Genomic DNA, 25513 nt, shown 5'->3' with positions numbered 1-25513 from the left:
CTTTCTATCACGTATTTGCCTAAAAACTGCGCTATGGTGAATGGCGAAGAAAATGTGGTACACAGACTTGCTCATGCGGGCAGCGCTTGCAGACGTCGGCCAAACGGTCGACGTATAATTATATGACTGTGTATGATGCCTATTCGCTCTAAGGTTCAGTTAGCAGTCATCGTGCTGAACACTCGAAGAATTGTAATTGAAAACGCAATCTTGTTGTTCACGCAGTTGTAGGCAAATACCAAAAATAGGAGTGAGCTAAGAAATGCTTCCATAATACTAGTGGACACGCACAAATACTAGACAGAACGACACGCTCTTGTGTCGTTCAGTTTGTGTAGTTTCTGTGTGTGTAGAACCGTGTAGTCTAGAACTACACAGTTCTAGACTGTGTAGTTTGTAGTGTGTGTTCGCTACTATCATGGAAGCATTCAACCAGTACCAACTAGCCCAGTTAAATGTATTAACTAAGAAATACGGACGTAGAGACATGCATGTTCGCAACAGTTCCATCGTTTAATGTGTATATCATAATAAGGCACATTTCAGCAAAAAATGATCCTTTATCACATACAGAACACCTTGTACTACGAGCAAATCACGATGCGGTTATGGCTGAATATCGCGGTACTACAACTGTCCGCGAGTATTTGAACGACGCCGTGTCCACCGCTGCAGTACTTGGTACACATTAATAGAAGGCACACTCGGTACACCAGAGGCAAAATGACGCAACCATGCATTCCCATTCTTTTCCCCAGAATTATTAGGGGTTCTGCGAGTGCCAAGAAATTCGAATGCGAATCATACAGTCACCGTTATTCGATTCGCACTAAGTAATTTGCCATTAAATATTGTAGAATCATCCTTGCTTTGCCTATACGAGAGGTAGCAAGACCTACGCACACTTTGGAATGAACTCACTGCAGAAGAGCCGTTCATCAAAAATCAACCGTCGCACGCTCTAGCAAACCAAGTTTGCAGCCGTGATGAGTGGGTCATTAGCTACTTATTTCCACAAAAAAAAAAAAGACGCGATATTTTCGCATCAGTAGTCCTGTAAGACACGACGAGCATATGAACGACAGGTGAGACATATTTAATGCAATTCATATCCCTGTAGGCTGAAGAATGCCGTCTAACCATCTCGTACACGGGCTACCTAGTTCTATCTTACCTTCCGCCTTGGCTATAACATTAATTTATGCTCCTTTGAAGGCCGCACAACACGACAAAAGATAGCAAAGCGTTATGTTCCACAACATTTGCGTCGAAGGAACGTTCGGAGTTAATCTCTCTTAAGAACTATATATTAATGCGCACATCCCTGTATTACTAAAAAAATTAAAAGAACACTAAAGAGAAAAACGATTTTTTCTCGTATTAGTAAATTATTCTTTCACATTATCAATATCACCATGTTTACCGCGAGGAGACGTTTGGTAAGCAAGAGGACGCGCAAAACGAAAATGCTAGTGGCGACACTACATCACCTTGAGATTCTTGCACCAATCGCCGTGACGTCATAACGTCACAGATTTTGATGGCGCCCGCAAGGACCTAAGTAGTTCGTAATCGGCAAAAATGAAGTATACTATCTTCCGAGGCGTCCAGAGAGTTAGCATAGCACGTTTCAGTAAACTTAGTTGAGGGCAGTCCAACGGGCCCACGACGTGGCGAAAAGGCTAAGAGGTATCTGTCAGAGAGGCTAAGGCCTATATCTGTCCCGACGTGGGAGTGGCCCGCTACATGCTAGTTCACTCTCCGACGGACCTGAATAAAGTTTTTTTTTTTTTTCATTCCATTCCGATATCGCGAAAGAAGTACGAAATATACACTTTGAAATCCGTGGCGTCACGCGCGGAGATCTCTGCGCAAAATTTAAACATGAAACAATGACCTTGATTCTCTCCACCACTAATAAACTTATTATGGTGTAATGAACGTCGTTACAGTTTTCAGATAACAATTTATAAATTTACACCTATTCATCGTTTCCGTTTGGTGTCCCTTTAACTGCAGATATGCTTTAAAGGTCGGCGTATTGGGGCTAGTCGACATCCCTTGATTACAGGCGAGATGTACAGCGCTAAGCGACAAAACCCGCAGTTTGGAGAAGCAATTAATGCTATAGCAACACACTGGAATACTATAAGAAGCAAGACTAGCAGCTTTAGGGGCGATGTTTTTCCGCTTTGCGCTCCCGAACTGCGGGACCCTGTCGATAAGCAGCCGGCGTTGAGCTGCAGCGTGTCTCACGTATAGCTGGACGTTGTTCCTGCTTGCGGACAGGCACGAGAGCGTGTTTTAACTGCGGGGCTGTTTAACCTCGGAGAAGGCCCGTAAGTCGCAAAGAAAAATTATCATGAAGCGACACGCGCTATCTTCGTCCTCTTCATCTTCTACTTCTGTCCCAGAGCACGTGCGCCAATATGTCCGGCGTGAGCTTCAAAAACTCTGATTGGCGAGAGAACGAATGCAGAAAGAGAGAGAGAGGGAAAAAAGCTAGAAAGACAATTTCATGGCGAAAAAATTTCTTGGCAAGGCGGGATTCGAACTCGCGTACCCACCATCCGAAGGGGAGCATCGTAATCACTCGCCTATCCAGGCACGCTAGCAGAACAAGCACTTATGGGAACCATATGATTGCGTTGCTTTGGGCGAGAACGAGAAAAAAAATAGAGTGAAAGAGATAGAAAGAAAGAGGAAAAGAGAGAAAGAAAGCACAACATAGTCATGTGTTTAACAAGTGGGAGAGGGGAGTTCGGGTGAGGAGGGGAGAGGGTAAAGTATAGCATGCTCTTGTGTAGTATAGTATAGTAAGGGGTGGGAAAGGGATATGGGGTGTGGAGGAGAGAAAGGAGGAGGGCAAGGCCACCAGCTCCGCTGTTTAACTCAGTCTTCGCACCACAAGGGCACAGCTGTCCGAATTTTTTTCTTAAGTGCGACTAGCATTTCGCTGAAGCTCTCTGGCCGGCGTTGAGACAATACGCGAAAGCGAAGCACGTGATCAACGCATTTCTTCTCAGGTCACGTGACTATTTCTCATGCGACGGCGACCGTAACTTCCACTACCGCGCTCTTTAGGATATGAAAACTCGCCTGTTTGTCGAATAGTCCGCTTAACGCTGTACATCTCGCCATTGACAGCACATACACAGTTTTAAAAGAACACCTTGTTTACTAATTTAGCGTTTCTCGCCAGCGTTCTCTTAATTTATGTAAAATGTCAAGAGGTGATCCAGCGGGCAATAGACAGCGCCAGCATCGCGAGCAACAGTCCTTGAGGTGCCGAAGACAACGGCGTCGATCCATTCGGTTCGCCGCAGCCGACGAGCTCGACAAGCGCTTTCTGGGTCCTCGCGAATGCTGGCTTTGCCGATTCCAGCGGCACGGGGCACGAAGAGGCGACGAACGTTTCCTGGTAGCATGCCGATGAGCCTTGCAAACGCCTGCGCGAATAAGACGGGATTTCTTTGAGCGCACAATACTTTAAATGCCAAGTGCACTGTATACAACCTAGGAAATAAAAAAAGAGGACCTGCCACTCTCTTTGATGGATCCTGACTTGCCATATTTACACGGTGTTTCAGGTAACTAGAACCAAACAGGGTGTCGGAACGAAATGTTTTTCGTTTCGGTTTTAGTTTCGTTCCACCGCAAAAAGTTCCGTTCCGTTTCTGTTCCGGAACGAAAAAAAAAAAACGTTCCGTAATGGTTCGTAACGGTTTTTTTTTCTTTTGTATGAAAAAAAAAGTATGAAAAAGGTAACGCTATCATAAAAAACATTGGATTCGTGATGTAGCTGCTTGCCCTCCTCTTAAGAAAGTGGGACAAGGGTAAAACACGTTCTTCAGAGGAGCGGAAGTAACCGTACCACGTATCCCTACAATAGCCCAACCAGTATTCATTCAAAGTCATGGTATTTATTTCTCACAAGGCAAATACGAATTTTTTTAGTTGGCTTAATGCTTGTGTCAAGGGAGTGAGCACGATATCAGAAGCAGCACGTCATTGAGTGCACTCTCTGATGGGCGAGACCGCTGCTCTGATAAAAGCATTGCCATGCCCGCGCGGACACGCAGACACTGTCACAGCGAAAGCTGAAGAGCGGACTTTGTAGCCCGTTGTTTATCTCTTGGGGCACCTAATACAAGTAAACAGCAAGGTACCCACTACGCCATAAATTGTCGCAATTTTTTCTGAAGTACGGAAGTTCCCACTATGCCATTTTTCGTCATTCTTCGGAGAATCGCGGTACCCGCTACACATCTGTAAGGCATTATTGAACTTGTGCTGTGGCTGATAATGAAGGATGATGGCTGAGCACTTTGCAGTGGGTGGTGAAGGAGTGTTGCGGATGGGCGCCTCCATTTCAGTCCAATTCCATTCCAGGGAATTAGAATTTGGCCGCAGTTCCATTCCTTTCAATTCCTCGGAATGAAAACAACTTAGCCCATTCGCACTCATGGGAATGGCCTGGCAGTTCGATTCTATTCCTGTAATTCCTCAACCTAGGAAAGGCATCTTGATAGTTTTATCGAGTTAAGAATGGACGCCCCGTAAAGCTGACGTCATCACATGCATTAAGAACTGCAAAAGTACGCAAAACACTTTATCAAGGTCGAGGGATAGTAGCTTGGTGACACATCTCGTGCAGTACAACCACCCTACTAGTCGCCATAGGGGCAGTTCTCCCGCTACCTATTATTTGCGTGGTCAACATGTTTGAACGATGGTGGTGTTTCGATATTGTTTAAGCTGAAATCTGCTAATGCTAAAATGACGGAATAGCGTATTTTTTATGCTGACAAAAGCGCATTTGCATCGAATACGGAACACTGAGCCGCACTGCCCGTCAGCATTCACGCTTGTCAAGCGCGCCTCGCAAGCATGGATGGGGTGATGAGAACTTTCTGTGTTCGCCTGTGCGCAGGTATGCAATGCCTTCCTTGTCGCAAACGTTATTTACGTGTGTCAGGTACTAAACTACTCGTGAGATAAAGATCAGGTTGTGCATAGAGTGTTCGCCACTTTCGTGTGGGGGTATCAATGGGAACCAACGCGCAGGGGTAATTTGTTTCTCCCTTCGGTATCTGTTGGGATAATGCATTTGTTTGTACACTGTTTGTAGTAGGCGCGTTGCTTATAAATGTACCGTGTTTGTAATCAGCCAAGCCATTTTAAGAATGCTGCTTTAGTGTTAATTTGAGAGGCTCTGCCTTACTAACGTTTAGAGTTTGAAAAACAGCACGTAGACAAAAACGTCCTATATTTTGGGAAAAAGATGTAATTCCATTCCCATTCCCATTCCTCCGAGCGTTGTCCCCATTCCATTCCGGGGTCGCGAAAATGTGGAATGATTCCGGAGTCATTCCAATTCAGGAGTGGCAACTCCGCAACACTGGTGGGAAGCATTAAACCACACACTCTTCGCGCTATTAGCATTGTGTGATGACTGGTTGTTATTTTACTCTTCTGCCACGCTATATTACATATGTCAACGCGATTCCTTGCCAGACATGACGCCAGTATAGAGTATTTTTGCGATGGAGTTATAAGCAGCAGCGTGACACTGTGGTGCAAGATGCGACTGCCACGCAGAGGGCGCGGATCCTAGAAATTTGTTTCTCATTTAATTTTTTCTTATATCACGCGATAGCGGTCACGTACAGCGGCGGCGGCGGACAACTATGGCGTCAAAATCAGCTGTTGTGATCTCATAACAGCTTTCGCTGTAACAAACTTCAGCGCCGACAATGCCCTCTCCACTTTGGCCTGCTTGACAGATGCGCAAAAGTCCATTTGCGTTAATATAAACATCTCTGGTTGCCACTGTTTTCGTTTTTCGCACAATTTCAACATAACTTTGCTCTGGAATTCCTGTATGAGGTACGCGCTAATAATATACCCTGAGATATGCTTACATTGCATGAGCTCAGTTGTTCCGGATAGCGAAATTTTCTCGTGAACCGAAAAACGTTTGAAAAAATTTCGGTTTCACTCCGGAACGAAATAATAAATAAAGTTTCGGTTACGTTTTTGTTCCGGTCAAAAATATCGTTTTTTTTTCGTTTTTCGTTTTCGGTTTTCGTTCCGTTCCGACACTCTGTAACCAAATATTTAAATATTTTAATACTTAACCGCAACTGTATGAAACCAGCGACGTACGGTTTGCCGTCATTTGGCGCTTCTCAGGATGCTTTCATATTGCACTTAGTTAATAAACTAAGACCAATTAAGCAAAAGTTTTAACATTCGCTCTAGGGCCAAGTGCGTTTCGCAAAATATTGCAAATGAGTACCGCGGAATCCCTAAAGGTGACGGAAAAGAGTTATGAAAGGGATAACTGACAGCCACCCGTTTGTAGCACGAGGCCACAAGGAAATCCATGCGGATTTCTCAGAAAGGAAAGCTTTTAGTTGAAGAAATATTCATCCTGGTTTGGGGATCGACCCAGGGCCTTCCCGAGACGGTGATTGAGCTAACCAGGAAGTTTCTGCCAGCGCGAGGGTGCATCAGTCAACATCATGATTTAAGTAGCGCACTGACGGACGAGGACAGAGAAAAAGCATGTTCTTCCGAATAAAATCAGTTGCGAGTTAGCGCCCGTGTTGTGCACCTTCTTTTTCTCTGTCCTCGTCCGTCAGTGCGCTACTTAAATCATGATGAATCCGTACCAACTAGCTCAAGTTTCAATTCTCATGCATCCGTCAACAACTCGAAGCACATGAACACAGAGTAATGCAAATGAGTTCTGCAGAATCCCGCAAGGTGGCGGAAGGCGTTTATCAATCAATCAATCAATCAATCAATCAATCAATCAATCAATCAATCAATCAATCAATCAATTTTTAGTCTTGTCAAAAATATAATACATTGCAGGTAAATATGCCGGAGGAGGTCCCAAGGTTACACACCACAGGCGGGACCTCCTTTGTTAATACAAAAAAAAGCTAAACAAAGAAAAGCGAAGAACTGCTTGTTATATGTGTTACTAGTAAGAAGTGCATTACTGAATAGTCAAAATATATACAAACCATGAAAGCGATAATTTACAGGTGGCTGTCAGTTATCCCTTTCATAACCCAACTGCGTTACACTACGCTGTAGAGGGCATTCCAAAACCACCGACAGATTGTTTTGAGGCAACTTACATGCTGCGTGGCGATTTTTTTTCTGGCGTTTAAAGAAAGCCCGCGATATATAAAATAAAATCACGTGACTGAACTCATGCGCTACCCTACTGCAGCGCTCTCAACCATGCTTCGGGAGAAACAATCGGCGCGGTAAAGTCAAACCTATCGACCGTGTGCGGCCAACAAAAATTGCTGACGCATTGAGAAGCCGGTGCCTATAGACTATTTTACGGATGGGTTTCAATGCCGCCATGCTGGGCTTAATGTTAAGCTTGCCCTGTTTTATCTTGAACAAATAAGCGAACAGCGCTACGGTGTGCGTATACACATGAAAACTGTTGGGTTGGTGCATTCGGCCTTTCCTGGCTTTATCAGTTCGCGTCACGGGATACAAAAATAAGAAAACATTCGTTTAACAGCCCATGATGGCGGCGCCCATATGCCTTACGTAACATAGTCGATAGCCGCAGCCGGTCACCACTCCACGGTCTGCGCGCCGGTTGTTTCGCTTTGGTAGCAGGCTTCTCGGGCCGACACCACAATCTTTCGTTCGATTAAATATTAAGAGCCGAGATGTTTAAGCTCGAGGTTCGGCTGCAAGGTGTGCGCAAGAAACTGCGCCCTGCCGCGGCGCGCGCTCTCTTCATCCTCTTCTTCTGCTTCGTTCCTGGAACACGTGTGCTCGGCGCGCGCTCCTCCACTGCGCAGATTTTTCCGGCGTGGGATGCAATAACTCGGTTGGGCGAGAGAACGAGCACGGAGAGAGAGAGAGAAAGAAAAGAGAAACGGAGAAATAAAGGGAACAAGGAGAAACAGAGATAGAGAGAGAAACAACGAAGAAGAGAAAGAGAAAGCGGAGAAAGAGAGAGAGAGAAAGGGAAGAAAGACAGAAAGAGAAATAAATAGGTAGAGAGACAAAGCAAGAAATAGAAATAGAGACAAGAACCCATAAAAAACGGAGACGGAGGAAGAAAGAGAGAGAAAACCGAAGAGAAACAAAAGAAGCTGCCCAGTTCCGCACTTCATTCAGGCTTATCACCACTAATGCGAAACTGCCGTAACTCTCTTTCTCCCTTACCTGCACAAACGAGTGTTCTCGTTCCGGGGAGGATCGTCGTCGAAGTTGCGGAAGGTCCATTCCACGAGGCAGTCGATCAGCTTCGTCGGATCCTGACAGCTGCCGGCGACGTAGGAATCTGCGTACACGGAACCGCCGCGTCAAGGCAGAAGGTGCGGATGATCGAAGATTTAGCCCACTCATTTAATCGAGGCGAAAGCCTTAGACGCCTCGTCAAACGCGATGATTGACCGTCGGCGTCGTCAACACGAGTGATGCGAAAAATCGTCGTCACTGATGACGTCACCATATGACTTCATAGTGACGTAATCACATTATGACGTAAATTTGTGACGTAATCACATTATGACATCGTCGCTCGGTGAAATACGAGGCGATCCCGGAGGCAGGACAAAGGCAGGTGAGGTGCACAAAGCCTGCAATGTCTCCGATCCTAAGGCAGCGCAATACCGGTGCAGAAAGCTTTCGGAATAAGAGACACACACACATGCACACACACGCAAGACGTTCCAGTCAGAGCCGTTCTGAGAGACCGGTTGATCGCAGAAAGCGCAGTAGCGCTTGCACAGCCTTTTTCTGTGACGTTGGGCCCGGTCGATGGCGCAGGATTCTTTTTTTTTTTTTTTCGTTTTCATTTTATCTCTCTCTCTCTCTGTCCTCTTTCTTACCCCTATTTCCCCACCCCTGTGCAGGGTAGCGAACCGGTCACTCGCGCCAGGTTAACCTCCCTGCGTTTCCTTTGCATATATTTGTCTCTCTTCTCTTCGGAATAAGAGGGGGGGGGGGGGGGGGGGTTAAATAAAGAAGAAGATAGCTTTCGCCTTCGAGTCGTCTTAGCGAAAGCATAAGGGACTCTGACTTTCTTGAAATCCTCTCGACCACTCATACCCCATACCCCAGGCGCAGACATTACTAAGAGACGGACGGACGGACGGAAAACACTTTATTAAGAAAAAAAAAAACACCTGCAAGGTTACCGGCCCGGGCTCAGGCCACCCGGGCATTATGTGCGGTGAGGAAACGTGCCTTCCACAGCTCAAAGTCTGCCCCCCCCCCCCTGCCCCGCCTCCTCTTTCTAGCCGCCTCAATCCCAGCGAAGCATCGTAGAGACACAATTAACACTTATTAAATTGATTTGCTTTTGCCAGCCGGATTCTGAAGCACCTCAAGAAGCTGTACTTCCCGAGCAGATGCACAAATATGCCATGAACTGATCGAGAGTTCACTTCTCCGGTCTTTTCGAACACAGCTCAAGGGCTGGTAAGTTCTTTCACTCGCACCGAGTTATAAACTTGCTTATATCGTAGTGTCTTGAATGTAATTCTAGGCCTGAAAATAAAGCGAAACAGCTAACGACGACTGTTTTCCCGAAAAAAAGACAGTTGGTGATTTAGAGTACTCTGTACTCTACAGTGGGAAAGCGGTAAGCTGCGACTGTGCTTAAAACGAGTCACGCGGTCTTTCACATAGGCCTTTCACATAACCTTCACCTCCCCTGATGGGAAACCCTGCGCACGCCTATGCTCTTTCATGCATTCGCCTAAAGAGACTCGAAGGCGAAAGCCATCTTTTTCAGCTTCTTTTTCACCCATGTCGATTGTGCTGTTAAAGAGCGGTGCACTGTCCCTAACACCGGCACTCAAAGCAACAGGGTTGTGCAGAGCCGAAACACACAAATTAAAAGGTTTATGGAAATACCAGCACTGCAGGAGAGCGCTAGCATCAATTTATGTTTTAATCCGTCGTGCGCTGTTGCACTGCCTTTTTTCGCAATGGATCGTAAACTAATTCGGTGGCACACATTAATTTCGACTCAGCTCGCAAACCCTCTGGTGGCACGGTATGTAATTGAGTTCCTTTTAATATTATTTCAACTTTTGAGGCTCCAGTAAAAGCCATATCACACCTTTCAGTGCCTGCGTGTCGCAGATGATGTCCCTCACCGCTTGGTAACCCCTCTCCTGGACGGTGAACCTTGACCTTGTCGTTTCGGGACACAGGGCGAATTCCTTGTGACAAGGCAACTTGTCCTTAATGCGCCTGCGGTCAGAGAGAGGAAAAATGTGCTTCGTCATGGTTATGAGAGTGGCACGTAGATTCAACAAAACACGGAAGGGAAAATAAATATTGAAAGAAGCGGGGAGAGAAAGCAGGCGCGAGAAAACAAACAAACAAACAAAAAAGGAAGGTGCGGAGCAGTAGTACTGTAGTCTATCCAATAGGCTACGGCCACGCAAGAAGTTCAATACGGCCTTAACAGATTTCCAGTGCGACGACAGTCAAGTTTTCTTTGTTATTGCCTGCCCGTCTTCGGTCACCCCTCCAACACCAGGATTGTCTGGTATTTGATCTTATACGAACAATTAAAGTGTGAAATTTTTCTTTTTGGCGATTTTTGTTGAAAATGCCTACAAATTTGCTCGCCTACTCGTATGCAGTATAAAGGCGTTACCACGCGACCGCGACTGTGAAACTGACTACACAGGGCCCATTATACATCCCTGTAGAAAGAGCTTTAGAATCTGGTATCCAGGCATTGGGTTCTTTCGGTGGAACAGTGTCTGTCCCTCGTAAACCGAACGGAAAGTGAATCACGCTCGGGTCATCACAAGATCAATGCAATGGAGCTATTGAGCGGCTTGGGTACGCACGCTATTGTTTTAAAAGCAGGAGCCCAGAACGTCAACCCAGAGAAATGTTAGCGCAGTAGGATTTGTTGAAGGTCTAGTCGATACATGTTACTTTGAAGGAAAAAAATTATGCGCAGTATCAACTGACTTAACGTCGCGAAGGCTGATTAAACAGCGGAGCTTGCAGCATCAGCTTTTGCTTGGTCGCTGACGAACATTCCAGAACGAATGCGATGCCTTCAGCATTTCCAGGATGGTTATTAGCCTGTCCACACCAACTGCTTCGCTCGCGCCATAGCTTGTATTGCAGATTTGTATTGCGGATTAAACTCATCTTCCAAAAATGGTGTCAGTACCCCTTTAAACAGCTGCGCTGTTAAAACAGCGCGAACACTGGTCACAAGAGAAGGAGCACACAACACGAGCGCCGGTAATGCGGTTCCGTACCCTAAACAGCGGAGAACTTCCGGTTGCCGTCACACGCGGGATAGTCACGTGACCTAAGCGGAAGCATCACGTGTCATTTAGCAGAGTGGCACGTGATGTAGTCGGGGGTCTGCCCATAAGACCGGAGCCAGCCAAAGTCCCGGGGAGATGTCGAGGAGAGGAGCCGGTGCGGTTGACAGCAGACGTTTATTACATTATTTACAGGTAGCGTGTTGCTACATGATGGGGTTAGCATCATGGAAGCTCTCGAGCTTCTGTGAGCTTCTCGGAGCTTGTGAGAGCTTGAGAGAACTTGTGAGAGCTTGTCGGGAGCGCATCGGCGCTCGCATTTTATGTCCTGGCCTTCCCAGGGTTCCCTGTAGGAAAAAACAATGGAGGCCAGGATAGTCCAATGAAAATTTCCATCTTCACCTCCGCCCCCAAAAGGGGAAGGTGAAACGCCGCCTCCCTCCCAACCCACGAAAGGAGAAGGAGGCACGTCCAGTCCGTCCCATGGCGAGGGAAAAACACTGCCCACCGCGCACTACACGGCACAGCACGAAGACGTTGAGTCTTACGTGGAAGTCAATTTCGTAGTCTGTTGCAGGGATGGGTATGCGCCGCCAGGCAGACCACGAATTGTGGAAACAGCGGCACCAAGGCGCCACGGAGAACGTGGGAAATGCATCCGCAGACGGTTCCCAGACGCTGGGCCCTTTGCTCGGGGCACCTTGACGACAAAGCAAGCCGCCTCGACGGCCAACAACTCTTCCTAATCTGTCAGTCGGTCAGGCGTGCCCAAAGGGTTTTACGAGGGGCGCAGACAACCTGAGAATTTTAGACGAACGACCCTCGTGCTGTCGCCGCTCTTGGTGCATCTCTGGAACCGCTGACCCGGAAGAAATCAGGGTAGTCTTAGCCGCAACGTCTCATGCGTCAAAGCGGCGCCAAGCCAGGCAGGCCGATCATAACACACGTCACTGCCGATTCTGGTTCTCACAGTATCTCTGCTGGCAAAATAGTGAGCACCACGAATCGGCACACCGCCAGTGCAAGCCGTCTTATAGATGGTTTGTACTGACGTCACTGAAACAGCCACGTTGGAGTACCAACATTTTGGGAAGCGAACTTTGTGATGTCACGCTAGTGTTATCAGTACATCGCATGCTGGTTCCTTCGTTATTCCCGCACAGATGCCCAATAACGTTCCAGCGACGTCGTTATCACACTGAAGCAGGTTAATCGCCACGTGATGATGCTGCCTTGACGTCATCTAAGCCGCCATGTTGGAGCCATGTTGTGCGTCCAGCTCCTCCCACAGAAACGCGGCGCGACTGCCCGTCACCTCTGAAACACGGTCGTGCTGGCTGGTTTCCGCTTGAACTTTGTCTCGGCTAATCTAAATACTACGCATACTAAGAGTTCAAGGTTCGCCGGCATTACATGAAACATTACTTTCGGCTCAGCAGCGATGTGAACCCCAGACGAAATTTACCAGGACGTGGAATGAATGAATGAATGAATGCACAACATTATTTGTCCCTGGTTAACGGGAAGGGGGCAATGGGACAGAGGGCGGGAGGGGGGGTGGGGAGGATGAACTACTTGAAGTAAGCCTCCTCTACCCTTTCAGCCCATTCCATGATGACCTCCTGAATGTCGGACGTTTAAGTTTCCTACCTAAAACCAGCGACACAAACACGGATCTGTATGGGAAAGTAAACTATCTAAAAAATTCGAGACGTCCTTGACGTCACGAAAATGAGCAACCGCTACTGGACGAAGCACTTACACAAATTCTCTGTCGAAGGGACATCGATGGATGTGGGAGGAGCTGGCACTTTTCCTTCGGTTGTTACTGAGTATACTGGATACGTACCTGCATTTCTGGTCGAGCGCCTGCTGGTAGGTGCCCTCGTCGGCTAAAGCCTGGGCCCCCTTCAGCTCCAGCCGGTACATGTCGTAGCACTGGAAAGCCGCTTCCGGTGTGCAATTACGGGGCTCCGACGCAGCTGCAGACGAACAAAGCACGCACACGGACGTCTTAGGCGCGGCATCGTAGCACTTGCTTTCAACCATTTTTTTTTTCATGCACGCTTTAAAGGGGCACCAAAGCTACACCAAAGCTAAATAACGACTTCTCTCGTGTTATTAAAAAAACTCACAGGGTTGCTTATGCATTCGCCATTCCCAGGATTTGGGGACACCTGTACGTGGCTCCATCTGTCGGCGGCAGCAATGGCGCCCTGCCATAGAGTTAATATACTGACTCTAGAGGAAAAGCTCCCCATAGGGCCCATGCATTGAAACCTATAACCGCATGGGTTCCGCCATGATGGAACAAAACGATCTTTGCCACGGTTGCCAGACCCTGAGACGCTCGCTATATTTGACGGTGGTAATCAGTTTTAAACCTAAGCCAGCTGCGCGCTGTTCAGGGAACATCAGCTGTGTTTTGATGCGTGAAGCCGTGTGTTAGTGTACGGTTGTCTGTGCAGCTGGTCCGGTTGATAACAGTTAAAATTTCCACCTGTTTTTGCATGGCTTTTACTAGCCACTCCCTACCAAAGTTTCTCCGTTCGTTGGCACAAAGGTCACTCGACAGATTCGCAGCTCGAAGCAAAGTCCGTAGGCCGTGGTCGCGCGCTGATTCGACTTGCAATGGCGAGACACCTGTATCCACGTTCTTTTTCAGCTCATTGCTGCGTACTTCAGCGCAGAGAGCCGTAAAGCAGAACAATGTCGATTGCAGCATGCAGCGGCGAATGTGAGTGAGACATCTCCCGAAAGCTTCAATCGAAACTAAAGTTACACGGCCCACGAAGCTTTATCGCCGTTAAAAAGTATTAAAAAAATCGGTTGCGACTAGTTCGTACATAACTTTCAGGGCTTGTCTCATCTCTTCTTTGCCGTCCGTCCTGGTTTGTGCACTGATGCACTGAAGTTTCCAGCTCGAAAGATAAAAAGGGCTGTCACATGAAGTCGAGTGGTATGCGGCGACAGAAAACGCACACAACGGGACACTATGACAACTACAAGATACACGTCGCGAACGAAGTTTCAGGGGCTTTGACACGACGCGCAAACCGGCGCAAGCGGCCGCAAGCACACACTCGCGTACTCGCGAGTGTTGATATGGTGGTGCCATCTAGTTAACCAGCCTGCAAACGCTCCTTTCCGCGCGCAGTAAATTTCATAAATAGCCGTCGTATTCTTTCGTAGAAGTATTCAAAATAAACACAAAACAATATCCGCAAGTTTTTAATTGTGCAGATGCTTCTTTAGGATTGATATGTGATGGCAAGAATGACAACGTTCCAAGATGTCAGCGTTCTTGTGGTTATAGGTCTCGCGGCCCAGCTTTAACTCTATGCGCCCTGCCATAACTGAATGGAGAATAGGCGAAAAAACTCATGTCTTGAATAAAGCTAGTTGTCAAAAACGACTCCGGGTTCTATACAGCAGAGACCTACTGGGACATTTTGGTAAAATTGCAGTATCGCGCTACAAAGCGTGCGGCTTCCCAGGACAATTGAACACCGCCCATTAGAAACACGTGGGGCCCCATTGTAAAATATTAAACACTCTGGGAAGCCACATGGTTTGTGGTGCGACACTAATTTTAACAGAATGTTCAAATAGGTATCTGCTGTATAGAACCGGGAGCCGTTTTTTATAATTATCTTTTTTCAGGCCACCGCTTTCACCGACGAGAGATGGCGCTACGTGCACATGTCTCCAAAACCTGGTTAGAGTGTACTAGTACACTCTAACCTGGTCATGCTAGGGTGGCTAGCTAGTCATGCTAAGAGGACTCGAAGGCGAAAGCCGCCATCTTTTTCACTGTCGATGTATCGATCATCCCCCCCTCCCTCCGAAAGCTTTCTGCACCTAACGTGTTTACCTCCAGGATCGAAGGCATTCCAATCTTCCTGCACTCCAAATGGTTTTGCATTGCCTCTGTGATCGGCGCACCTTTTACCAAGCGACGATGCCGTGTGGTGACGTACTATGTGAGGTCATGATATCAAAATTTTGCCGTTATGGGACGTCAGCACGTGATCGTAATTTTTTGCGTCACTAGTGCTGACGCCGACGCCGCTGACTGATAATGTTTACGTTTGATGGAGTATTTAAGGCCTTAACAATCTTCTCGCAGTACCCAGAACACCAATATCCAAGCGCGGGGAAGCGCGGTTGAAACTAAATGATACTACGAAGTTAGGAAACTTAGAGCCATGACATGACGTCGACTTGCACAGACGAGGGCCATGTAATAGGAGATGGATGAATGCTATGAGCGTCCCCTTTATAACGGGGCGGTGACGTGTGCCGCCAGGCTCGACAAAAAAAAAAGAAAAAGCTTTTTTTGGATTGGCGTAACGCCTTGTCTGCTATGATTAAATCATCTTACTATAGAGAAAAAAAAACACAAATTCACAGCCCAGTTCTCTGCCCCTTACGGCAGAATGTCCTTACTTTTCCCACTATTTATTTTTGTCCTTTCTCTCTAGTTTTCTGCCACCATGATGACGATGTTTGTGGTCTTCCCTTTGTATCGGGTGGGCACTTTGTAGTGTCCTGACCGGAAAGATAAAATGAAATGTCACAAAGTTACGTCACGTTCATGAACATCACAATTGTTCACTGTCCCGCTAACCACCACTTTAAAAAAGCCTTGCTTTTGTGACTTTGTGCCGCCGTTTCCACCCGATGTGCAACTTCCACGATGTGTCGCACCCTTCCACGAAGCAGTGTGCCTCATGTAGTGTGGCGCCATCTGGTTGACGAGCGCTTCGCACTTGAGCACAATATGCTCAGTATTCTCTTCATCCTCCCCGCATGCCCTGCACTGCATAGTACCGTCAGCCAACAACGGGTCGAGGTGGCGTCTATACACCTTAGTGCGGAGCGCTCCCGTACGGGCCTCAAACAAAAGGGCACTGCCGATCAGTGACTTAAATCCAGAAAAATCACAAGGGGGGACACATCAGACCATGGCGGCCATTTTGTTTTCGTACGTATGGGCTGTATTTTTATTTACGTATTTAAACCATGCTTTGAAATAAAATTTTAAAAAACGAGCATGGGGTCCCAACTCGAGCAATTGTATTGCTCTAGAAGAAATTCTAGCTAGAAACCACAAAAAGTCAGTAGTATACTTTGACTCCCTTAGCGCATTAAAGGCCCTACGTACAAAATCAGAAAGCGAACCGCTTCTCGGGGACATTTTACAGATGCTGGAAACAGCTGAGAAAAATGGCAAGACAATCCGTCTAGTATGGGTGCCGAGCCACGTTGGCATCCAAGGAAACGAAAACGCAGACAGAGTAGCAGCAATGGCAGTTCACAATAGAGTAGCAGAAATAAATATACCATTCAGAGACTGTTTTAACAGATGCCGGACATCCTTCAGGGCGAAATGGCAGAAAGAGTGGCGATCTCAAGTGCATAACAAGCTTCAAACTATCAAGCCTATTTTACAATAATGGAAGTCATGCTGTCACCAAAAGCGCTTCATCGAAGTAGTACTATGTCGCCTGCGGATAGGTCATACTCACCTAACCCACAATTTTCTACTGCGAGGAGAAGACCAGCCACAATGCCAGCATTGCAAGGAACCTCTGACCGTAAATCATGTCTTAATAACATGTCCACTTTTCGAAAAAAGGAGACACGATTGTTTTAATGAAATCTACAAAACACGAACACCTCTCCACCCAATGTTAATGCTCTCAGAAAATGCAATCATTCCCATAGAGGACGTTCTTGGGTTTCTTGAGGCTACAGGTCTTTTAAACAAAATGTAAACGAAAGTTTGTTTTATGCTCCTAACTTAAACCTATTAAAATTCACCTAGTGTCTGGCGCATCATAGCCATTGCTGCTTTTGCGCCATAAAACCCCACATAACTAACTAACTAACTTTTCTATTCAGTCTTCTTTGAACCGGTCAAGCGGATTTTGCGATTTATAGTCGGACACAGCTGAGGGGTATTGAACACAGTTACACACTAAAATATAATCAGCCTTTTAAAAAAGTTGAATGCGCTATACTTAACTGTCAAGTAATTCAAATATATGATGTTCTAAAGCTTAATCTCATAGGGGGACATATGCAAGGGGTGTCCCCCCCCCCCAGCCTGAACACAAGGGGGGTCAGGACCCCCATGACCCCTCCATGATTTACGACAATGCTGCCGATACTGTTGTCAAACAGTTGCTCTGCAGAGATGGTAGTCTTGTGGGCTCTGTATAGGGCCAGGCTAGGTTTTTGCTCCATAGCAGCGTGCCACATCAACGTCTCCGCTTCCTGTACTCTGGTTCGCACACCTACTGATCATTTTTTCTCACTGGACGGGGTCAGTAAAAAGGGAGGACTTTCTGCACAGGTTGTGGAGACGCCTGCTCCATCGTGTGCTCATACCTTTTATAGTTGTATATCTAAATACGCACCGGGCCCACCGCTGATTGGCCTTCATGGGCCGTCTTCTGGCCGCCAGTGTCACCAGACTTTGAAGGTCACTGCTGCACTCTGCCAGTAATACAAGATCATCGGCGAACACCGAGCCGGGCAGCGTCCATGTCTCCGCTACCCCCATCAATCATGAGTCGGAACGCGAAGCCAACTCCCGATTTCACGAGTGCCTGCTCGAGTCCCGCCACATAGAGCATGTATAGCAGCGGAGACAAAGAGCAGCCTTGCCCGAGTCCTCTTGTCACCTTGACAGGCTGTGTTCTGGTGCCTCTGAAGCATGCCACCACCGAGCTATCCGCATAGAGCCGCCGGAGAAAGTGGATGGATGGATGCTTTGAGCGTCTCGTTTATAACGGGGTGACAAGTGTGCCACCAAGCTCGACGGATGGATGGATGGATGCTATGAGCGTCCCCTTTATAACGGGGCGGTGACATGTCTGCCACCAGGGTCGAAGAAAAAAAAAAGAAAGAAAAAACCTCTCTTGTTTCATGTTGGCCTAATACCTTATATTCATTGATTAAATCTATGTTATTATACCAAAAAAAATATAAATTCACGGTCCATCTCTCTGCCTCTTAAGGCAGAATGACCTTATTTTTCGCCATTATTTATTTTTGTACTTTATGTCTACTTTTCTGCCACCAATACTCTAACCGTCTCTTACTTATTTCTATCGCGGACGTGTTCAGCTTTCCATTGTTGTTCCTAAAACCCAAGGCTTCCTGTAGACTCGTGCCCACACGTATACCTGGGTGAATATCGCCACATACAATCAGTACATGTTCCATCGTTTCCTTAGTTCCCCCGCAGCATGTACATTGTTCTTCTTCGTTACTGAATCTCGCTTTATAACTACGCGTTCTAAGGCAGCCCGACCTTGCTTCAAACAGTAAAGCGCTTCCCCTTTAATTATCATAAAGCCTTTCCCTCCTTATTTCGTTTTTTCCCTTTCGGTAGTTACTCAGAGCCGGCTTCTTTTCAATCGCTGTCATCCAATAAGTCCTCTCCGCCTCTCTGACCTTCCGCTTAATGCTCCTTGTTGCCATATCGCCCGCACTGCTAGCCGTATATTTACTGGTGAGCCTCCTAGTTCTTATTCTCCACTGCATGTCAACGCTTTTTCTATACAAATACCTGAAAACCTTCTCTGCCCATCTACTCTTCTTCATTTTCCTCAGCCTCTCTTCGAATCTCATTTTGCTCTGAGCTTCCCTCACTTCAAAGCCTGTCCATCCCATATCACCCTTTACAGCCTCATTTGTCGTCTTCCCTTGAGCGCCCAACGCGAGGCGGCCCACCGTCCTTTGATTTACATCCATTCCTGATTGTACCTCTGACTTCATGCACACCACTGAGTTCCCAAATGTAAGCCCCGGGACCATCACACCCTTCCACAGCCCTCGAAGCACCCCGTACCTATTGTATCCCCATAAAGCTCTGTGCTTCATAACTGAAGCATTCCTCTTTCCCTTTGCTACCGATGCTTTCTCTTGCACCTCCATATATCTATCCCCCTCATTTACCCATACTCCGAGGTACTTGTACTCGCTTACCCTCGGTATTTTTTGGCCCTGTATTAAGACCGCATGGTCTTCGTGATCATTGAATACCATCAATCCACATTTTGTTGCACTAAATCCTAGTCCTAGAGCCTCACATTCCCTTCGGCATATACCTGCCAGTCGCTGTATATCATCTTGACTGTCCGCAAATAAGACAATGTCATCAGCATAAAATAGACCTGGAAGCTTCTGCTCAACCATCGTGCCGACCTGTTTGTGTGACAAATTAAATCCAATGTTGCTACCTTCTAGCGCTTTTTCCATCCTCACCATGTACAGCATGAATAACAGCGGGGACAAAGGACATCCCTGTCTCAGCCCCTTGCTAATTTCAACGCTGTCCTTGCTACTTATTCCTTCCCATTCTATACAAACTGTATTTTCTCGGTATATTTCCCTCAAAAGCTGTATACAGTCGTCACCTATGCCCACTTCTTTCAATATATCCCACAAAATTTCCTGATTAACGTTGTCATACGCCCCGGTGATATCTAGATAAGCTACGTATAAGGGCCTGTTTTCTATTTTCGATATTCTATACACTGGGCAAGAACAAACAGATTATCGTCTAACCGCCTGTCGATTCGAAATCCATTCTGAAGTTCTCCCAAAATATCATTTTGTTCTACCCACGCTTTTATTTTTAATTTTACTGCCTGCATCGCCAACCGTTTACAAAATGTACAGCGCCATTTGTCGACAATCTCATAAGCTTAATCCGCCATGTTTTGTTGGGCGCGAAACCAGTCTTATATCGCACCCTTTCAGGTGCTAGCTCCTGGTTTTTTTTTTATCTTTATTCTGCGATGACTTCCTTACGCTTCGTGCACTGTTCAGGCAACGAGGGAGTCCTGACAATGCCTGGAACACGGCAACACTATCTTTAATCGAATTTATCAGTTACTTGAACGAAGAAAAAGAATGTACCGACGCGAACTTATTTCGTCAACAAGATCGGCACTGTGCTTTGATTAGGAAATGATCTGCGCGCGCAGAAACGCTCTTCAACCTCAGTTCTTATTTCTCCATGCAATTTATATCGCCTGCAACATAAGCTAGACTTGCAGAGCAATATATTACGATATATGCATTTTAAAAGACGGCCGACGTCGCACACGCAAGAGAGAGCATCACTGATCAACATTAGCTTGCATCGGTGTTGCACATCGACGAAAGCAACGATTTAGGCATATAAACGTGTGTAGGAAGTGCCATAGACGCTGCTGCGCGCGTCCGCGGTAAATCAGTGCCGCTACACGGAACTCGACCGGCACAAAGATTCCAACAGGCATCTTTTTGCAAGGTAGTGTGTGCCGAAGTACATAATCCGCATGCCGCGTCTGCCCTTCGCTTATATCCGTGGCATGCGAAAGCAAAGAGCGCAATACTTTAAAAAGGTATGTCAATGAACGGCCACGTATATAGTTCAAGAAAACCATGCAGAACGACAATAAATACGCGCGATAGATTGTGACCACAAAACATTATCAACAACCAGTGTGCAGTAAAAGAGCATTACTCGGGCCGCTTGTTTTGTACAGTTCAAACGCGCGATCAGTATTTTTGTTTTGTTTGCGGCGCACCGCTCATGCACATGTCCATGTCTTGTTTATTTCGAAAAAAACTACGACACACGCCACTGCGGAGGGTGTAGCGATACTTGTGGCTAAGAAATGAGCCGAGGAAAGCCACACATCGTTGCACAGGTCGCGCAGAAACAACGTGGAGTCGATACCTGACGAGCGATTGTGACGCGTGTGTAAAATTGCAGTGGGAAATGCGATGGAGATGTATGGTAGTGCAAGGTTATCTTAAAGTTTGACAGTCACACCTCCTCTGCGACGAACAGTTCTTGAACGCCTACCTCAGATCGGAAGTGCACGCCACTAGAAAACAGCAGTTCGGCTTTGCGAATCGGTGCGCCTCTTAGCTGCCGTCCGGATAAGTTTCTAAGCGCGCAGAGCTCCGATATTGAGTTCTCGTCGTTTAGTGGCAGCAGAGTGAGGTCCGCTGACCATACGGCGCTGGATGACGAAAGAAACGGCCGAATTTTCTTGGCCCGAAAGCTTCGCCAATGACTGCGGCTCAGCCTCTCCGTGGCCTCCCCTTATGGAGACGCTAGCAGACAATTCCGCGACGGCGCCCAACAAAAAATGGCGGACGCGCCCGGTGTTGCCAGAGCACCAAGCATTATGAATATTCCCTATTGGGGCCTTTGAGCCATTTTTTTATTATTCATATTGACAAAAGCAGTAATTGTTGCAGCGGTGACGCCTGATGGTTGGTCTTCGAGCCAGGTCTGTAATCTCTGTCGTTCCGGCCAATCGTGTCCCATATGTGACATAATCAACAGTATTTGCCAGTATACATGCCACCATAAGAATTATTTTCGTAACGTCAACGTAGCCATTTTGTTGCACATTTCGCAGCTCTCACTGTGCCGGCCGAGCGAAAAAATTTCAAAGTGGCGTCAGAGCATACCTACTAGCGAGAGCACCGTACTAAGGAAAATGGAGGCAAAGATTGCCAATTACCATTACCTCTCAGTGCCTAACACGCGTACTCCAGGGGAGAACTTTTTTCGGGACGTTGTGGGGAGTCAACCATAATTTATGTACGTTCGCTCGTGCGTTTGTATGTGTGCGTGTAAAATGCAAAATGGACAATTTTCGTGGCGTTGGAAGGGCGTTGACCCCCACCGACTACGCCAATGGCATATACAGGTGTTTAGTCAAGGCCAAAGTTTTGCTACCAAAAATGTTTTTCTTCGTTGCAGTTCAACTATATTTGTCGAAATCGAATGTTCCAGCCTATAAGTGCGCATGTTCGACCAACGCAGTGTTTTGAAACAATTATACGGTGTGGTCCTGTACCGGAAGGGATCTTTATTTTTAGATGGTTCCATTCCCCAGACCTCTGCTCGCGCCTGTACCCAGTTGCATGTATTAAATGCGAGTAAGCGAAGTTAACAGACCTTCAACAGTTCGTGAATTTTTTTTATACATACCACGAAAAAGTCAAGCCAGATCATGTTCACACAGGCGACTATAGCCGCTCACTGTCTACTTGGTAATCACGCGGGGATGGAGATAAATGCTCGAGTTCGGTTCGAGCTTCGGCGGTCGACATATGCACAGTCAACCACAAAAGTTGAAGGACCATATAAGCGCGTGTCAAATTCCATGGATCATTACACGTATGTATGTATGGAGCATGTATGGAACAGTGATACGCACCACTAATCCGGACATGTGTCTTCTTATTCAATGGCATATCAACTCTCTGCTGCCGCGCAGCGCATTGTCAGTTCATTGTTTTCACACAAAGCGTTTATCTGCAGTAAGACCGTCCCATTTCTGCTCCGACAGCATAATAACGGCGGGCCTCGAGCAGTGTGCCGTTGAGTAGATAACAGTTCGTGCGGAAGGTTGCGACAGATAACAGGTATACACTGACATATACACTTCTCGATAAAGAAGCGCGTAGCCATGGCTGTTCAAGAGCACGTTGCGTTAACGCCTGAGGAAGACATAGGAAATATTTGTTCCCAGTGATAAAACAGACAGGCCGTCGATTAAGGGAGGGATCGCCGCTGACGTAGCGGAAATGTCACGAATAGGCTGTTGGCCACGCGCTTGCGTGATCCGTAAAGTTTTGCGGTTGACTGTACGCGGGAGGTTACACCTGAATAAATAAGACGAAAATGTTCGAGGCCCGTGTACTTAGGTTTAGGTGCACGTTAAAAACCCCAGGTGGTCGAAATTTCCGGAGCCCTCCACTAGGGCGTCCCTCATATCGTGGTTTGGGGACGTTAAATCTCATTATAATGAACACTTCAGCGATCGCGTTTTACTTTTGGCCGGTCCTGTCGATCACGTGAATGCGTGCGCCCGGGTGTACGAACTCATAACACGTGTGTGTCAATTTAGCATTGACATGCCTGCATGTTTTTCATTGCGACTTGGCTTCGCTGGCTAAAGCTGTTACACGTGTTATCGTTCAGCGCAAGCCACGCCTAAAATGCATCGGTGCGTTATCGTGTGTAGCCGAGGGTTCTCGTCTATTGCCTGCGCGACACGAAAAAGCCGTGTAGTACATCGTAGAACTAACGTGAGCACCAGCGATAACGCTGGAATGTGCGATCACGCACGTATATATATATATATATAAAAGCTGACGTGCTTCGCCGACGAAAGGATTATGGACGACCGACGGCCGTGCTCGCTGCTATCGTTGCACAGTGAGCGTTTCTTATTTTGCCGGGCACACGTTTGCCCAAAAAGAAGAGTACAATCTTTACCGGCTTGAGTTCCGCGTTCTTCACCGTCACAACCACGTGACAGTATAGTGATGACTCGCTAAATATGTGCCACCCAGCGGAAAGCCCTCACAAAACGGACATAAATGGAACCACTTTAAAAACGATGAAGAACAAGCAACCTAATCCATACATTGTGTATGGTCCACTTAGGAAGTGTGCTCGTTCTTACTTAAAGAATACAGCACATATCCGTGAACAATGTCGACGGTGCTCGGAGTACATACATCGGTTGTATTTAATTTACGCGGCTTAAAGGGACGTAAAATTGTACGAGTGTGTGTGGTTCCGTGGTGGTACGTTGGGGTGCAGGAAAACAAGGCGACGACAGTAGTATAGACAATAGTATGTGCCATCGTCTTTCTGTTGGTGTAGCGCTTAAGTGCAATCTTGTTGCTCGGCTTAAATAATTAGAACCACACATACAACGTCTATCCAATTTGCCTTTCTTCGCGTTCTGCCTTGCTACATGTTCTCTCAAGTGACACCGGGCAACATGCACTTCGCATGACAATTCTAAAAAGGCAAGAAAACAATCGTTTTGATGCAACGTTCCTAATCAAACACTTTAAGCTTTCGGCGCACGTCAACCATAACAAATCCCCCCATTTCTCATAAAAGAAAGTCTATGCAGCTGCTGCGTACACTTCGTTTTCCCGAAGCCGCAGTGAAATATTGCGCGCGTAATTAATCTAAAGGAAAAAAAAAACACTTGCGTTTAACAATCTATATTTTTCCCGCAGTTAACACATGCGAACCAATCAATATTGCCCGCACGTCACCCCTAACATTCTCTCTCCAGGTTCAAGTCCGATGCGTCACGCGTCATTTAGCCCTCCTTGCCGCGGAGCCAAATAAATAATTAAAAATCACATTTGTTTTCGCGCACTTGTAGCCGCGAAGTCTGTGTAATATGAAGCCCACAAGCTATTTATACCTCGAAAGGCAGCCAGTCACGGTAGCCACCCACGGTGAAAACTAAACGCGAAGGAAAGAAGCTACAAGAACAACTTGCCGTAAGGTTCTCGCCCCGACGATACATAATAACAACAACGACAAGCAAAGCGAAAACACGGAATCTACCTTGTCCGTAGCCGAGGAAAAAGGTGGCGCACAAAATTCCAACACGCAGCGCGTGCTCTCGAGCGCAGAAAAACACCGCCATGCCACAGCGAAGTTTGTACGGCGTCCGTCGGCAGTGTTCACGTCTTGACAGCACTGACTAAAAGCGCAGACAGTGGTTCATGCGGCGGAAAGTTTACGTCGGCTTTTCCCGGTGTTTCACCACGCGGGGCGATAAAAAAAAAAAAAAAAAAAAAACACCGCTGCCCGCTCGTATTCGAGAGTCCAAAGATAGCGGTACCACGGAGGATCGCTGATTCGACGGAGCATCTGTTTTCGTCACACGCACGTTGTCAGCAACAAGTGCATAACGCACGCACGCATCCACTTTGTTACGAATGTTCACGTGTGAAAACTTTCAACTTTGGCTTCTTTGAAAAGTGCCTCGTCGGCCCGTTTGCGCGAGTTCCGATCAGTTCCGATCGTAGGTGCGCTAGCAGCAGAATATGGGTCGGTGGCTCCATCTTAAGCGTGAGTGCCCCATCGAGCTTTCCGACGCGGCGTGCGTCCTCGTAGAGAGGGCAGCACACGAACTGCTCGACCCGTGATGCCCGTGACTTGAACTGTTTTGTTATTGGCCGACCACACTTCGCAAACTAATCGACCGGCGCAACACCATTGGCACGTAACCGTTCTTAAGAAAATGCTGTGGCGTAAGAACTGGGGCTGCGCGAATATTCGAAACTTCGAATGTTCGATTCGAATGGTTTGTTATTCGCTTCGATTCTAGGTTGCGCTTCTACTATTCGAAACATTCGAACAC

General features: G+C 47.0%; 1 protein-coding gene across 1 annotated transcript; it reads right to left on the bottom strand.

Moving 5' to 3' along the window:
• Window positions 1-2897: 2897 nt before the first annotated feature.
• Window positions 2898-24870, bottom strand: LOC119372155 (uncharacterized). The gene is made up of 5 exons (XM_037642616.2): window positions 24712-24870; window positions 13150-13282; window positions 10121-10254; window positions 8215-8332; window positions 2898-3449 (listed from the first exon to the last, which is right to left on the bottom strand). Exons 1-5 carry the CDS (start codon window positions 24791-24793, stop codon window positions 3227-3229), a joined length of 690 nt encoding a protein of 229 aa, XP_037498544.1. The 5' UTR covers window positions 24794-24870; the 3' UTR covers window positions 2898-3226.
• Between the last annotated feature and the right edge of the window lie 643 nt (window positions 24871-25513).

The sequence above is a fragment of the Rhipicephalus sanguineus genome, chromosome 10 (assembly GCF_013339695.2).
Source record: "Rhipicephalus sanguineus isolate Rsan-2018 chromosome 10, BIME_Rsan_1.4, whole genome shotgun sequence".
In the NCBI taxonomy this organism is placed as follows: Eukaryota; Metazoa; Arthropoda; class Arachnida; order Ixodida; family Ixodidae; genus Rhipicephalus; species Rhipicephalus sanguineus.
This window is presented reverse-complemented; position numbering and strand designations above follow the sequence as displayed.

Coding starts and splice junctions, on each gene's coding strand:
- LOC119372155 (XM_037642616.2), bottom strand. CDS start 24,793: ATGGCGGTGTTTTTCTGCGCTCGAGAGCACGCGCTGCGTGTTGGAATT. Junction 10,255..13,149: donor GCGCTCGACCAGAAATGCAG/GTACGTATCCAG, acceptor CTCTGACCGCAG/GCGCATTAAGGACAAGTTGC. Junction 3,450..8,214: donor GAGAACACTCGTTTGTGCAG/GTAAGGGAGAAA, acceptor TTATTCGCGCAG/GCGTTTGCAAGGCTCATCGG.